At 36.7% G+C, this 16062-nt stretch overlaps 1 protein-coding gene across 1 annotated transcript in view; it reads right to left on the bottom strand.

Moving 5' to 3' along the window:
* The window catches only part of LOC136035178 (dual 3',5'-cyclic-AMP and -GMP phosphodiesterase 11A-like), a 263712-nt gene that overhangs the window by 35306 nt on the left and 212344 nt on the right, over window positions 1–16062 (bottom strand). Inside the window, exon 14 of the mRNA XM_065716750.1 lies at window positions 13046–13155. Within this exon, the coding sequence (XP_065572822.1) occupies window positions 13046–13155 (110 nt within the window). The remainder of the gene's footprint in view (window positions 1–13045; window positions 13156–16062) is intronic.

The raw sequence follows: 16062 nt of genomic DNA, 5'->3' as shown, positions 1-16062 counted from the left end.
TGGTATTCTAATCTTGGTCTAATCCTGGTGTTGGATATTCTATCAGGCCAGCAAATCACAAGTATTCTTTGCAAGAAAATATTTTCAAATCTAATTAACCTCTTCTCTGCAGCAAGGTTGGGGTTATATTGTTTTCTTACCTCACTATTTAATATCATAACTACATGGCTGAAGTGGTGCTGTTCTGTAGCATAGGTATTCTATGGGTATTCAATTTCTGTTTGTTTTAAGTTTTAATGCTGCTCCTTACTTTCAGTTGAAAAAATCTTTTTTATATTTAATTGAAGCTTTTTATAATGCAGCAAGTTTGGGGTATTCTAAACCCATCCTGGTGTTGGTATTCTAATCTTGGTCTAATCCTGGTGTTGGATATTCTATCAGGCCAGCAAAGCACAAGCATTCTTTGCAAGCAAATATTTTCAAATCTAATCAACCTCTTCTCTGCAGCAAGGTTGGGGTTATATTGTTTTCTTACCTCACTATTTAATATCATAACTACATGGTTGAAGTGGTGCTGTTCTGTAGCATAGGTATTCTATGGGTATTCAATTTCTATTTGTTTTAAGTTTTAATGCTGCTCCTTACTTTCAGTTGAAAAAGCTTTTTTATATTTAATTGCAGCTTTTTATAATGCAGCAAGTTCGGGGTATTCTAAACCCATCCTGGTGTTGGGTATTCTATCAGGCTAGCAAAGCACAAGCATTCTTTGCAAGCAAATATTTTCAAATCTAATCAACCTCTTCTCTGCAGCTCTAAACAGGCTTCAGAAATCGTATTAGAGATTACAGTACCGTTGGACAGACTTATTTAATTTAATTAATTAATTTAATTAAGCTTTTTTGATTAATTTAAATTTAAATTAATTTAAATCAAAATTTAAATTAAATTAAATTAAATTAAAATTAATATTTAATTGATCAATTTAAGACAATACTTACTAGATCTCCAAATAATATTTTTTTTTTGAGAGAATGCTACAATTGCACTGTTCACCGAGAGGGTAAATTTGAGTCAGTGTCCCTCTTCTTATGTGCAATTTCATCATCTCATTTTTTTTAACATTAAACTCTCCTACTTTTCTTTTTCTTATCATCGGAGATTTGATACCTAGCCTAAAAGAATCGGAATAAATCTGATTCTTACTAACTAAATTATGCTAGAGATTTCTGTCAAGGATTAATTTGAGTGGATAGTCTCCATATTGATAAGTCCTTAAACGTAAACAATGTTAGAAATATTAGCCTTGTTACTAAGCTTAGTTATAAGCTTCATTAAGAAGCTGAATACGAAGTTTTATTATTAAGCTTAAAACTAACTTTGTAAATTTATCTACAAGTGAACTTTATTTACAAGTGAGAATATCTCATCTGAGCAAAAGTGTTGTAAAAGTTGTTGATAGATTATATACGGCTTAAACAACTTGTTTTCTACAGTCCTATTCACTTTAAATTGTGTTATGAGAATGCCATGACAATAACCCAAAGTAAGAAAAAGAAGAAATATCTAAATTTGAAATGCTTTTAAGATGACTGGAAACAGTCTTTCAGAAAACTAGATAGCTAAAACCTGTGATGGCACAGTGGATAAATCTCTGCCGGCCATGCGGTTAGATCTCAGATGCCAAAAAGCCTTGAATCACTTGGAGATTATATATTAGCGTCTGATTATCTCCAAATCAAATAAGAAGAAGAAGAACAATATGTCAATAAGTATATAGTATAGCATATTATAGCATTAGTATATGTGTCAAGAAGTATTTGCCAAAGAATATTTATGTTTACTAAACAATTTAGTGGACCAGTTTTTTTGAAAGGCAATATTATTTTGGACCTTTTGAAGTCTTTCAATTTTTTTCAATGAAGTGGGAAGGTTCTTTGACCGTTTGTTTCAGTTCTGTTGAGGAAGGATATCCTTTTATATTCTCTGTCTTTTACTGTTGTGAGTATATCATATTGTCCACCAGCTCTCTCTAAAATATATTGGGAAATTTACACCGCACATGGCAACATGCCACTCATATCGTAAGTCAGTATATGGTGATTTTGATAATTTGACCCTAAGTATCTATCTTATTTTTTTATAGCTTCATCCCATTTCAGTTTTGTAATTCTTTGAAAGTTGGCCCTGGGGTGTTATCGTTGCAGCCATGTTGGCCATGGGGTGTTATCGTTGCAGCCATGTTGGCCATGGGGTAAAGTTGGCCATGGGGTGCCATTACTGAATCGTTGCCATTACTTATCGTTGCAGCCATTACTGAAACGTAGTAAGGGTGAACCATGGCTCGTAGTAATTGGAAGTTTGAAACACGCAAGCAAGGAAAAATTACCGTTTGAATTTGATTTGAAAATGGTAACTGCCATTTTGGCTAAACTAATTATTAAAAGCTTATCTTGCTAATAAATTTATAAAATAATCAAAATAGCCTGAAACCCCTCAAAAATAGTGTCGGACCGAAATAAGAGCTATTTTACTAGAAACACCATGGTCAAAGACTTCTTATAGGAGAATTACACACTCCATATCGAACCACAAGAAAACTTGCTTTTTACCATGAGAACACTTACGTGTCTCCTTTTTTATTTTTTCAATGAATTATTGTACCAAACCAATAGTAATGAAATGTTGAGAGAGGGTATATTTGAAAAAAAAAAAACAAAAAAAAACACCACAACTAGTGTCTTGTAAAAAAAAAGATAACACTAAAAGGAAATGTAGTTTTTGACAAAACTGTATCTTCATATACATGATGATGCAGCACATGCGTCTCTTTTGAATTAAATAAAAAAAAAAAAACAAGTTTTTTTTAACTGAAAGTAAGGAGCAAAATTAAAACTTAAAACGAACAGAAATTACTTCGTATATGAAAGGGGCTGCTTCCTCACCAACATCCCGCTCTTGACGCTAAAGTTTGACTCTTTCTTTCAACTCTTCTTTTTAAAACAGTAAAAAACTTTAGCGTAAAGAGCGGGATGTTGGTGAGGAAGCAGCCCCTTTCATATACGAAGTAATTTCTTTTCGTTTTAAGTTTTAATTTTGCTCCTTACTTTCAGTTAAAAAAAACTTGTTTTTTTTTATTTAATTTCTGAACGTTTTTCAATCAATGCATGTTTTGATTTTGGCTCTCCGCAGAGGAATAATTAAAACGAAATTTGCATATTTATTATTTTTTTTTTTGGCTAAATGACTTTCTCATAATTTTGATTGAATGATTTTGAGAAAAAAGAGCGGGGGGGGAAGCCTAGTTGCCCTCCGATTTTTTGGTTAATTAAGATAAAGGCAACTAGAACTTTTAATTTTTTACGAATCTTTTTTTTAGTAAAAGATATACGTAACTTAAAAATTAGCTTACGTAAAGAAGTTTTGTATTCTCATGTTTTTATTACATATATGAGGGGGTTCACTCCCTCGTCAGTACCTCGCTCTTTACACTAAAGCTTAGATTTTGTCCCAATTCATTAGGAATAACCCCTGAATCACCAAAGCCGTAAAATAAATAGTTGAAATTACTAAAAATACTTTAGCGTAAAGATCGGGGTATTAGGAGGAGGTAAGCTCCTCATATGGGTAATAATTTCTGTTCGTTTTAAGTTTTAATGCTGCTCTTTACTTCCAGCTGAAAAATTTTTTTTCATATTTCTTTTTTCATTGTTTTTTTTTTTTAATAATGCTAGTAAATCCTGCGCTCCCTTCATGGGAATTTTCTTCTACCATGACAAATTCCTCGATGGAAAGCTTCCCCAGCCTATCCCCCTATTCTCAACCCCTCCCCCCAACCAAAAAATCCTACTGAAAACGCCTACACACTTCCCAATAACCATTACTATATGTAAGCACTGGTCAAATTTTGTAACTTGTAGCCCCTCCCCCAGGGACTGTGGGGGAGTAAGTCATCCCAAAGACATAGTTTTTATGGTTTTTGACTATGTTGAACAAAATGAATATCTCAAAATTTTGATACGTTGACTTTAGGAAAAAAATGAGCGTGGGAGGGGGCCTAGATGCCCTCCAATTTTTTTGGTCACTTAAAAAGGGCACTAGAACTTTTCATTTCCGTTAGAATGAGCCCTCTTGTGACATTCTAGGACCACTTGGTCGATACGATGACCCCTGGGAAAAAAAAAACAAAAAAAAAACAACAAATAAACACGCACCCGTGATTTGTCTTCTGGCAAAAAATACAAAATTCCACATTTTTGTAGATAGGAGCTTGAAACTTCTACAGTAGGGTTCTCTGAGACGGTAAATCTGATGGTGTCATTTTCGTTAAGATCCTACGACTTTTAGGGGTGTTTCCCCCTATTTTCCTAAATAAGGCAAATTTTCTCAGGCTCGTAACTTTTGATGGGTAAGACTAAACTTGATGAAACTTATATATTTAAAATCAGCATTAAAATGCGATTCTTTTGATTGTAGCTATTGATATCAAAATTCAATTTTTTAGAGTTTTGGTTACTATTGAGCCGGATCGCTCCTTACTACAGTTCGTTACCACGAACTGTTTGAAAGTTGCTGTGGGAAATGTCTGTAGATCTCATTTTCAAAATTAGCTTGCGTGCTTACTATCGGGTACGGTTAGCTCTTAGTTAGAATAATTAAAATAAAACTTTCAAAAAAGAAATTTTTACATAGAAAAGTAAAGGCCGTATTAAACTTAAGACCAGTAGAAACTGATTCCTGTATTAATTTAAACTCAAAACGACCAGAAATTACTATTAAAGTACAAACCAAACCCAAGAAGACTATAGTAAATAATCGTACCAGGGGTAATAATATGAATGACTTAATAAGTCTTAAAATGAGTAATACTCGGTTTGAATATGCGAATTGTTCTTTCCAAGACTATTCAACACACATATAGTTTTCACTACAAACAAGAGACTGGCTACTGCCCCCTTACCTAACTGTAAAAGTCCAAAGCCTACTGCGTCATTGGCGCTTTACTGAAAACAGATTGTATTACAAATATTCTCCTTGGTATCTACTACAACATTGAAAACGAAAACTACAGTGAAATAAAATCTTGAAACAATGAGCTTTGAGCAATTAATGTCATTATAGATCAAACATTCAGTTCAATTTTATTAGTTCTTTCCAAGACTGTGCCAGACAAAAAATTTGTCTTTAAATAAAGAATCAATCTTAACAAATTAAAAAAACAGAACTTTTCAATTTCCAATCATATGAGCCCTTTCTAAAATTTATACAACAGCTTTCATAAAAACCTAATATATTATCATTAAACTACTTGAATAACTTAAGAACCTTAAGTTATTCAAGTCCTGGGGCTAGGGGGGGTTATGTCGCAGAAGTATAGTTATTTTGTCTTTCAACAATTATAAACAAAATAAATCTCTCCAATTAAAGGATCGGATACATTCTGGAAAAGGTAGTGATCAGGTTGCCCCTTGATCAATTTTGACTCACTAAAAAAAGAACAAGAGCTTTTAATTTTTAAGAGCTTTTAATTTTTAATGAGCCTCTTACAAAGTTTATAGGGTCACCTTACATGAAAGCATTACAGGCCCCGGGTCATAACTTACGTGCGTGGCCCTCGGGTTTTGGTGGCTAAATCAACCCCTCGGGGCGCTATTAAATGATATATGGACTATTTTGAACAAAATTGCTATATAAAAATTTTGATCGGATACATTTACGGAAAAGAGGTTGTGGGGAGGGGGCTAGTCGCCTTCCAAGCTAGTCACTTTACACTCTTAAAAAGAGAACTAGAACATTCAATTCCCAGTCAAATGAGCCTCCTCAAAAGTTTATATGACCAAACCCTCCATAAAAACCTTGTATGCCTCCGGGTCATAACTGACAATCTTTATCCCCTGGATCTGGGGGTCTATGTTGCGAAATTAGAGACAGTGCAATAGCATTAAAAAATAACAAGGCTCCAGGTGCTCTAGTGGTAAGTAGATTTCTTAAATATGGTGGTTTTGAAGTTACAGATAACGACTGAAGATTAGGAATCCAATTTTTATGGCACTTGGTATTAACCAAGTGCCATATAGCAATCGCAAATTCTGTCGGTCCGTCGGTCTGTCTGTTTGTCGGTCTGTCGCTCCCGGTTTTGCTACTTTAGGCACATCCAGGTTAGCTAGGACGATGAAATTTAGCAGGCGTATCAGGGACCGAACCAGATTAAATTAGAAATAGTCTTTTTCCCGATTTAAAGATCTGGGGAGAGGGGGGGGGCTCGTTAATTCGGAAAAAATTGGAAAATTGAAGTATTTTTAACTTACGAACGGTCGATCAGATCTTAATGAAATTTGATGTTTGGAAGGACATCGTGTCTCAGAGCACTTATTTTAAATCCCAACCGGATCTGGTGACATTGGGGGGGGGGGAGCTGGGAGGGGAAACCTAAAATCTTGGAAAACACTTAGAGTGGAGGGACCGGGATGACACTTGATGGGAAAAATAATCACAAGTCCTAGATACATGATTGACATAACTGGAACGGATCTGCTCTCTTTGAGTTAGTTGGGGGGGGGGGGGTAATTCTTAAAAATTAGAAAAAATGGGGTATTTTTAACTTACGAAGGGGTGATCGGATCTCAATGAAATTTGATATTTAGAAGGATATCGTGTCTCAAAGCTCTTATTTTAAATCCCGACCAGATCTGGTGACATTGCGAGGAGTTTGGGGTGGGGGAACCTAAAATCAGGGAAAACGCTTAGATAGGAGGGATCGGGATGAAACTGGGTGGGAAAAATAATCAGAAGGCTTAGATACGTGATTTACATAATTGGAACGGATCCGATCTATTGGGGGGGGGGGGTTAATTCTGAAAAATCAGAAAAAAATGACGTATTTTTGACTTAAGAAGGAATGATCGGATCTTCATGAAACTTCATATTTAGAAGGATCTCGTAACTCAGATCTCTCATTTTAAATCTCAACCGGATCCAGCGTCTGGGGGGGCAGCTGGGGGACCAGAAATCTTAGAAAAAACTTAAAGCGGAGAGATCAGGATGAAACTGGATGGGAAGAATAAAAACCTGTCTAAGATACGTGACTGACATAATCAGACCGGATCTGCTCTCTTTGGTGGAGTTGGGGGGGGGGTAATTTTGAAAATTGAAGTATTTATAACTTACGAAAGGGTGACCAGATCTTTATGAAATTTGATATTTAGAAGGACCTTGTGCTTTAAGGCTCTAATTTTAAATTCCGACCAGATCCTGTGACTTTGGGGGGAGTTGGAAGGGGAAACCGGAATTCTTGGAAAACGTGAAAATTGGGGTATTTTTATCATATGAAGAGGTGATCGGATCTTAATGAAATATGATATTCAGAAGAAATTCATGTCTCAGAGCTCTTTTTTCAAATCCCGACAAGATATTTTGACATTGGGGGAGCTGGAGGGGGAAATCTTGGAAAACAGTTGGAGTGGAGGAATCGGGATGAAGCTTGGTGGATAGAATAAGCAAATATCCTTGATACGTGATTGACGTAACTGTACTGGATTCGCTCTCTTTGGGGGAGTTGGGGGGAGGGTTCAGTGATTTGGCGAGTTTAGTGCTTCTGGACGTGCTAGGACGATGAAAATTGGTAGATGTGTCAGGGAGCTGCACGAATCGACTTGATAAAGTCGTTTTCTCAGATTCGACCATCTGGGGGGCTAAAGGGAGAAGAAAAATTAGAAAAAATTAGGTATTTGTAACTTACGAGTGGGTGATCGGGTCTTAATGAATTTTGATATTTAGAAGGACATCGTGACTCAGAGCTCTTTTAAATCCTGACCGGCATTAAGCCTCTGATTTTCCTTTTAAATCAATCTATTGATTCTTATAATTTTATTAGGGCTCATACCAAATGAGCTCTTGGCTCTTAGCTCTTCTTGCCTCTTCACAAGTGCCATATGAGCTCTTAGCTCTTGTTGTAAATAGGGATAGTACCTAGCGATTTTAGGAAACCTTTAATAAAATCCCTCCATAAGAAAGGTAATAAAGGTGATGGTGGTGATTATAGTGATATTAACATGATGCCTGTAGGAAACAAATTACTTAGTAAGATGATACTTTTTAAACTCAGAGATACTATAGATTTAAGTTTAAGAAAAGGGTTTTATGAAGGGGAGAATTTGTGTCAACCAAATTTTTACTCTTTAATTACTTACTGAGAAGTACCTGAGTCATTAAACCCACATAGTCCTCAGTTTATTGATTATGAGCAATTGCCTAATTCAGCTGATAGAAAAGGTTTAGCAAAGGTCCTACCCTTGTATGGTATACCAGATACATTAGAGTGATTAGTGCTATGCACAATAGCATTTTGGGGTTTAGGGTGTTTTGAAGGAGTTTTGAAGTTTCGAATCGTTTTTCAAGGAGTTTTGAAGAGTTATCACCATTTACATGGACCATTTCGATGGATTTCTAAGGAGCACGGCAAATACTATGGGAGAGCATGGAATCAAGCTGGAGAGTAAAACACTCCTAGACATAGATTATGCTAAAGATTTGAGTGTCCGAGATGAAAAATGGTTTCAGGAGGTTTTGGGAGCTCAAGGTGTAAGAATAGGCTTGAAAATTAATGTTGAGAAGACTTTGTTGCTTAGATTGGGAGTAAGTGAAGTTGAAGAGGGTATTTTTGGTCACAAGATAGGTCACAAGTGGATAGCTTATCTTACCTCGGTAAAATCACTAGTAAAGATGGTGGAAGCAGTGAAGATATAAAAAGCAGAATAGCCAAGGTCCATTTGTTATTTTTGCAGTTGAAAAAAGTTTGGGAGAGGTGGAAGCTAAGTTTGCAAACAAAATTTTATAATATCGGAAGCTACAGCGATGACACTGGTCAAGTATGGCTATGAGACATGGGCGCTTCGAAACACAGAAAGGGCACTCACTCTTTGCAGCAAAGCTCAACTTTTAATGAGACATGGGCGCTTCGAAACACAGAAAGGGCACTCACTCTTTGCAGCAAAGCTCAACTTTTAATGAGACATGGGCACTTCGAAACACAGAAAGGGCACTCACTCTTTGCAGCAAAGCTCAACTTTTAAATAGACATGGGCGCTTCGAAACACAGAAAGGGCACTCACTCTTTGCAGCAAAGCTCAACTCTTAAATAGACATGGGCGCTTCGAAACACAGAAAAGGCACTCACTCTTTGCAGCAAAGCTCAACTTTTAATGAGACATGGGCACTTCGAAACACAGAAAGGGCACTCACTCTTTGCAGCAAAGCTCAACTTTTAATGAGACATGGGCGCTTCGAAACACAGAAAGGGCACTCACTCTTTGCAGCAAAGCTCAACTTTTAATGAGACATGGGCGCTTCGAAACACAGAAAGGGCACTCACTCTTTGCAGCAAAGCTCAACTTTTAAATAGACATGGGCGCTTCGAAACACAGAAAGGGCACTCACTCTTTGCAGCAAAGCTCAACTCTTAAATAGACATGGGCGCTTCGAAACACAGAAAGGGCACTCACTCTTTGCAGCAAAGCTCAACTTTTAATGAGACATGGGCGCTTCGAAACACAGAAAGGGCACTCACTCTTTGCAGCAAAGCTCAACTTTTAATGAGACATGGGCGCTTCGAAACACAGAAAGGGCACTCACTCTTTGCAGCAAAGCTCAACTTTTAATGAGACATGGGCGCTTCGAAACACAGAAAGGGCACTCACTCTTTGCAGCAAAGCTCAACTCTTAAATAGACATGGGCGCTTCGAAACACAGAAAAGGCACTCACTCTTTGCAGCAAAGCTCAACTTTTAATGAGACATGGGCGCTTCGAAACACAGAAAGGGCACTCACTCTTTGCAGCAAAGCTCAACTTTTAATGAGACATGGGCGCTTCGAAACACAGAAAGGGCACTCACTCTTTGCAGCAAAGCTCAACTTTTAATGAGACATGGGCGCTTCGAAACACAGAAAGGGCACTCACTCTTTGCAGCAAAGCTCAACTTTTAATGAGACATGGGCGCTTCGAAACACAGAAAGGGCACTCACTCTTTGCAGCAAAGCTCAACTTTTAATGAAAATGCTTCGTGTATGCTTTTTATGATATATCATTATATTATATTATTGTATTATGCCATATTTTATCACTATTTTTTAATATTTTTCAATTTATCCATTAGTCGATGTTATATAGTGATACTATATTATATATTATAACTTATTATTAATCACATCGATATAAAATTGGTATTATATCATTTTATAAAATTTGATTTCATCACAACCATTTTTAATTACTATGGATTACCGTGCTCACAAAAAAAAGATTTTTTTTTACTTTTTTTACTCTTTCATCAAAGACCAACACCTCAGCTTAGGCCCGCTCCTTTCAGGTCAGCACCTCCTTCCTTCAGAGTGATTTGAAAGTTTTGGCGTGAAGTACAATCTCTTTTTTTTGTATTTTATATCCATCCCACAAAAAGACATCTTTTTTCGCTCAGGATTAGAAAAAAATTATCAGATCGTCCAGAATGAGGAACAGTGAAATCTGATTTATGTGTCTTAATTTTTAAATAGACTACCCAAAAAGGTGAATTTGAGCTAACGAGTTTCCCTAAGAGTTTATTTTTGGTTCTTGTACGTTTCATTTATTTTTCTGGAAGATATTTATTGACAAAGATCTTCGACCAAATTTGATAAAGTAACCCAGAAAAAAAAATATCATCAGTAGGCCTTTTGAAAATAAGATGATGTGCAATAGAAATGTTCGACCCTTTTTATTAAAATAATAATTACCTCCAAAAAACTTATTGACAAAATTATGGCGGGAATTTACTAAACTAATACTAACAATTCACCGCAGCACCAAGCCACCGGAGGCCAAAAAAGCTAAGCAAGCTCATCCTCCATCCTAATCTATTCAAAGCATCTCTCTTTACATCCTCCCAGGAAGTTTCCATTTCCCTTGAATATTTCTTACGACATCCTTTTACCCTATAAACGGGCGATCTGCTTTCTGTTTTGCCCTAGATTTTTGGCCGAAAAGGAAAATCTTCGGCAATCTATCATAGTTAAACTGCAGAACGTACCCTAGTTATCGCAACTTTTTTCTAATTTTAGCCCTGGAAAGAGGGATTAAAACCACATTTTTCGTATAACCTGCTGTTTGAAGCACGGTCAGTTAGCCGGGTATCCAGAACAATCCGTAGGGAATTTCTCTGGCAAAAAGCAAGCGACTTTTCATCCGTTTTTCAGAGTGCACATGCTTTTGAACCATTTTCGACCACTGTCACCACAATAGCTTAAAATATTCTAATTTTGGTTTGCAGAATTACTTTCCTATTCATCCAAACTTTTATTCAACTGTGAAAAAAAAACACCACGAGCCTTGGCTTTTCTATTTTTAATATCTTCACTGTTGCCCCCGTCTTTACCAATAATACTAACAAGGTAAGTGAAAATATCCCTCTGATCATCCTATTCGTTACCCAATGTTACCTTTTCATCTTCACTTATTCCTAGCCCTAGCGAAATAGTCTTCTCAACATTAATTTTAAAACCTAATCTAGCACACTGAACTTGGGTATAAGACAACCAAGGTAAGTGAAGCTTTCCTCCTGATCAATCTCTTCGTCATACAGCGTCAAATTCTCATTTTCACTTATTCCTACCCAAAGCGAGTTAGTCTACTAAACATTGAACTCAACCCTGTTCTACCATTCTGAGCTCACAAAGCCTCTAAAAGTTCATTCATTTTGCTCACACTTTCATCTAGGATGCTTAAGCCATCAGCAAAATCTAAATCCAGGAAAATTTTCCTCCCCTTTTTATTCCGTATTCTCCCATTGTCTTTCCTGTGCTCCTTAAGACGAAGTCCATCAACATGATCCATATAAATGAGGTATCTTATAACTTTGTCTACAGCATCTATCAGTCGAAAAACTATCATATTACTAAGGAATTTGCTACCTACAGAGACCAGGCTATTGTCTGAATAATTACCAGACCTACTCTCATCACTTTTCTTGTACAGTGGGTTAATTAGGGCTTTCCTAAAACTGCTAGGCTGTTCCCCTTTTTCGAAAATCATATTTATGATCTTCCATAGCTTATTTCTAACCTGAGAGCCACCATATTTGTGAAACTCATTTACCACACCATCAGCACTACCCAACTATGGCATTATCCAACTAGAGGCTAATAGGGACAATAAATTAAACTTCAAAAATGGATAGCTACGTCGTAGCATGCTGCATCGACCGATATTAAAATTTATCAAGTGAGATTTTCTCTTGATATTTAAATTTGTGGAAAAAAATACACTAGGAACTCTTGCTCTCCGCATAACTATGAAGAAGTAGTTTGTTTTTGTCTTAGAGAAAACGGAAGGAAGTAAAACAGTTCAAAATAGGGATGAAACCTTTTTATTGACAGTAAACACGTAACCTGTATAACGAAAAAAAAATTGAAAGAATTAGTCGAAATATTTGATTCTCTTTTATTTAGTTCCTAGTCTTTAGAAAAACTCTCATTCAATACAAATTTTCTATTTTTTTTTTTTTACTTGTTTTAGATTTTCTCATTGAATTTAATTCCAATTTGAAATCTATTAATAATACAGTCATCGTATGGAAACACGGCAAAGGTATATTAACAGTAATGCACGTTTGTTTGAAAAAAAAATAGGACACAGCAAAGCATCATAAAGGGGTGTGGACATGGGAGGAACTAGCGTTGGATTATTTATTAATTTCCTAATAGCGCAATTCATTACTTGTCATTCAATCAGATCAGATTAAAATTGAATGTTTTTTAAAGAAAGTTATTTTTGTTTAATTATTGAAAGTTAAATTATGTAACTGTTTACAGATTATTACATTGTTATTTCTATTATTTTCTTCGTTAAGTTTAGTTGTGAGCTTACTAACTGAGTCATGCTTAGAAAACACCAAAAAAAACAAACGTTTCTTACATTCATACTGTATTTATGACCAGCCATCGATAAAATTTGTCATTGCGCACGCGCGAAGGAGGAGCACGACACACGATGGGTCCGAAAACTATTCAATGGAGAAAATAGAAACGTACATTACTGTATATATAGCTTTACTGTGCATATAAAATAAAACGTGCTTACTTTGCTTGGAATGCATTATTTGTTCCCCGGTGATCTAAATCGTGGCAAAAGCACGCAACGAGGATACCTAATATCTGAAGGTCCGAAAAAAGGTGCCTGAGCTCCGATTTCTGCAAAGAAGAACTAGTTAATATCCAATTGACCAAGTTAATCTTGCCAAGAATTTCGTTTTGAAATATCTTGGTGTAACCCCGAAAAAAAGTTTCATAGGAGTTTTTTGGTTTCAAGAATAAAACTTTCCTTTTTCATGATCTTAGTTTGATCTCATAATATCAATCTATTTACTATATACATATCTGCTAATGCTTGACATTAAATAATGTTACAAATTTTATTTAATACTTAAATAATATCTTAGATTTATTACATACTACTTACTTAAGTCCCTTCCATCCTCATGGGATGTTTTGGGGCCATTCCTTTTGACAGGGCATGAACTAGGGCTCGGTATGTTGTTCTATCGTGTACAGTTTGAGTCAACTCTACGATGCGCTTTTGATCAAACTTTTCAATCCACTTTTTGTGAGGTCTTTTTCGCAGTTGAGTCCATCTATGGTTCCTTCAAAGGAGATTTTTGGTTGATGGTCGTGGTTCATTCTCTTGACATGCCCGAGCCATCGCATTTGTTGTCGTTTGATTTTATTTAGAATTGTGTCAAAGGACTTCAGCCGTCTTCGCACCTCCTCATTGATCATGTGTTCAGTGTAGATAATTCTTGCGATGCAGCGGAGACCTCTCATCTAGAATGTAAGTAGTTTGCACCCATTTTCGATCTTCAGGGTCAAGGTCTGACACCCATATATAGTAACTGGCACAATTATGCTGTTGAAAAGTTGAACTTCAGTTAGTTCAACAGGTTTCGACATTTCCCGATATTTTTGAGTCTTTTAAAATTGGAGCTAGCAAGAGCTAGGTGGCGTTTGATGTCAGAGGTAAGACAATTTTCTGCTGTTAGGAGACTCCCCAGGTAGTCAAATTGGTCGACCGTTTCAACTGGCTGGCTATCAATCATTATGGAGAAAGACGCTACTTGTTTTTGGAGTGATGTGATCAGAACTTTCGTATTTTGACGTTAATTTGCATGCCGAAGGGTTTTGTGGCTTTATTGAGGTATGCTTGTCTTTAGAGATCAGTGGCCGTTGTAGAAAGTTGATCAATATCGTTAGCATAGGCAATCTTGTTGACCAGGACTCCACCTATTTTGGTTCCATGTTCATCTGGTATAAGTGACAGTATGGCGTGAAGAAACAGGTTGAATAAGTAAGGCAACAGAATAAACCCTTGCAAAACCCCCAAGGAAGTTGGGAATTCATCAGAAAGCCCGTCAGTGGTGAGAATCCGGCTTCTGGATTTGCTGCATATAATCGCAATGAACACCGTTATCTCTTAGGATGTGCCACAGACCTTTCCTCTAGATTAAATCGAAGGCTTGCCGAAAGTCAATAAAGAGATAATACAGATTTCTGTTGGACTCAACAAAGCGTTCCATGAGCTGACGAACAGTGAAGATTTGGTCAATGGTCTATCGTCCAGGTCGGAAGCCAGCCGGGTATTCACCCTGAACGGAGGTTGTAAATGCTTGGATTCTGCGTAGGAGAATCTTGGTCTGTATTATGGTTGGATGACTGGTCAGATTGATCGGGCGGCAGTTTTCACACTCTCTTCTTGAACTTTTTTGTGGATTGGGACCACTGATGCCTTACACTATAGCTTTGGGACGTGGACCGTTGACCAGGCGGCTGACACAACTTTGTGGCACAATTCGATGACACTCTCTGAGTCAATGTTTAATTAGGTCAGGAGTGATACCGCCTGGTCCTAGAGCCTTCCTCATTTCAGGGATCTTATCGCTGCCTCAGTTTATGATATTAAGAGTGGTGGTGGAGGTTATCGATCATTAATGGGGAAGGAGTTGAGAATGTTGGAATCGACAATGATCTGCGGGTTTATTTTAACTTCAAAATATTCCTTCCATCGTTCAAGCTTCATTTTTGAGCTGTTGATAACATTGTTTTGTTTTTCCAGAATTGCTGTGGAGATGGGATCTTTCCTGCCAGACAATTAGCAAACTTTTTTGAAGAGCTTTTGACTGTTTACATTCATAAACTGGGTTTCATATTTCTTGCATTTCTCGGTAGCATGGTTGCGCAAGGCCTTTCGGACTTCCCGTTCGATTTTTGAGATATTCACAGATGTCTCTGCTGCATGGATTAGCTTTGTTGTTGCAGGGACCCTTTTGGTTACATAGTTGGATTACTTCTTCAGTAATCCACGGCTTTTTGTCTTTTGTTTTCCTCCCGAGGACATCATTTACTGTTTCAAAACGACGGAAGTTGCATGCTCAGTCAGTTGATCAATCTCTTCGATGGTAGTGAGGGAAGTGAGTTTCTTTAGGATAGCTCGGAATTTTTAGGATAGGCTGGTGGTATAGGCACCTTTTTTTACGGGGTCATGAAGTAGCTCTATCCGGAATCTAGAGATTCATGTCGTCTTAGGGAGTCGTCTCAGTCTTAGCTTCAGTTTGGACATCAGGAGTGAGTGATCCGAATCAAAGTCTGCACCAGGAAGGGATACAGGATCCATCATTGAGGACTTTTAACGTTTAGAAAATATTACTACTATAATTAGTTGACTAATACTGGAATTGGAAATATAAAATTAATAGGATTTAAAAGATAAGAGGTTAAATCTGTTTCCCGAGCTCTAATTCCTTTGGGTAAAAGGCTAATTAGTCTCTACAATACCGAAGTCAATGTTACCAAGAATTTCATGTCAAAATATCCCGGCGCAAGCCCAAATATAAAGTTCCATCAAAATGTTCTGTTCTTGAAACCGGAACTATGCTTTTCCTATGTTCTTTGCCTGATCTCATAGCATCTATTTATTTGCTATCTAAATGTTATAGATGCTAAAATTAACATTATTTTCTGGAGGGAGGGCTTACAAAAAAATTTAAAAGAGGCACCAACAATTTGTTGATATTAATTTTTGTTGCGTTTTCGTTGTTGCGTTTGTTG

Source organism: Artemia franciscana, chromosome 14 (assembly GCF_032884065.1).
Source record: "Artemia franciscana chromosome 14, ASM3288406v1, whole genome shotgun sequence".
In the NCBI taxonomy this organism is placed as follows: Eukaryota; Metazoa; Arthropoda; class Branchiopoda; order Anostraca; family Artemiidae; genus Artemia; species Artemia franciscana.
This window is presented reverse-complemented; position numbering and strand designations above follow the sequence as displayed.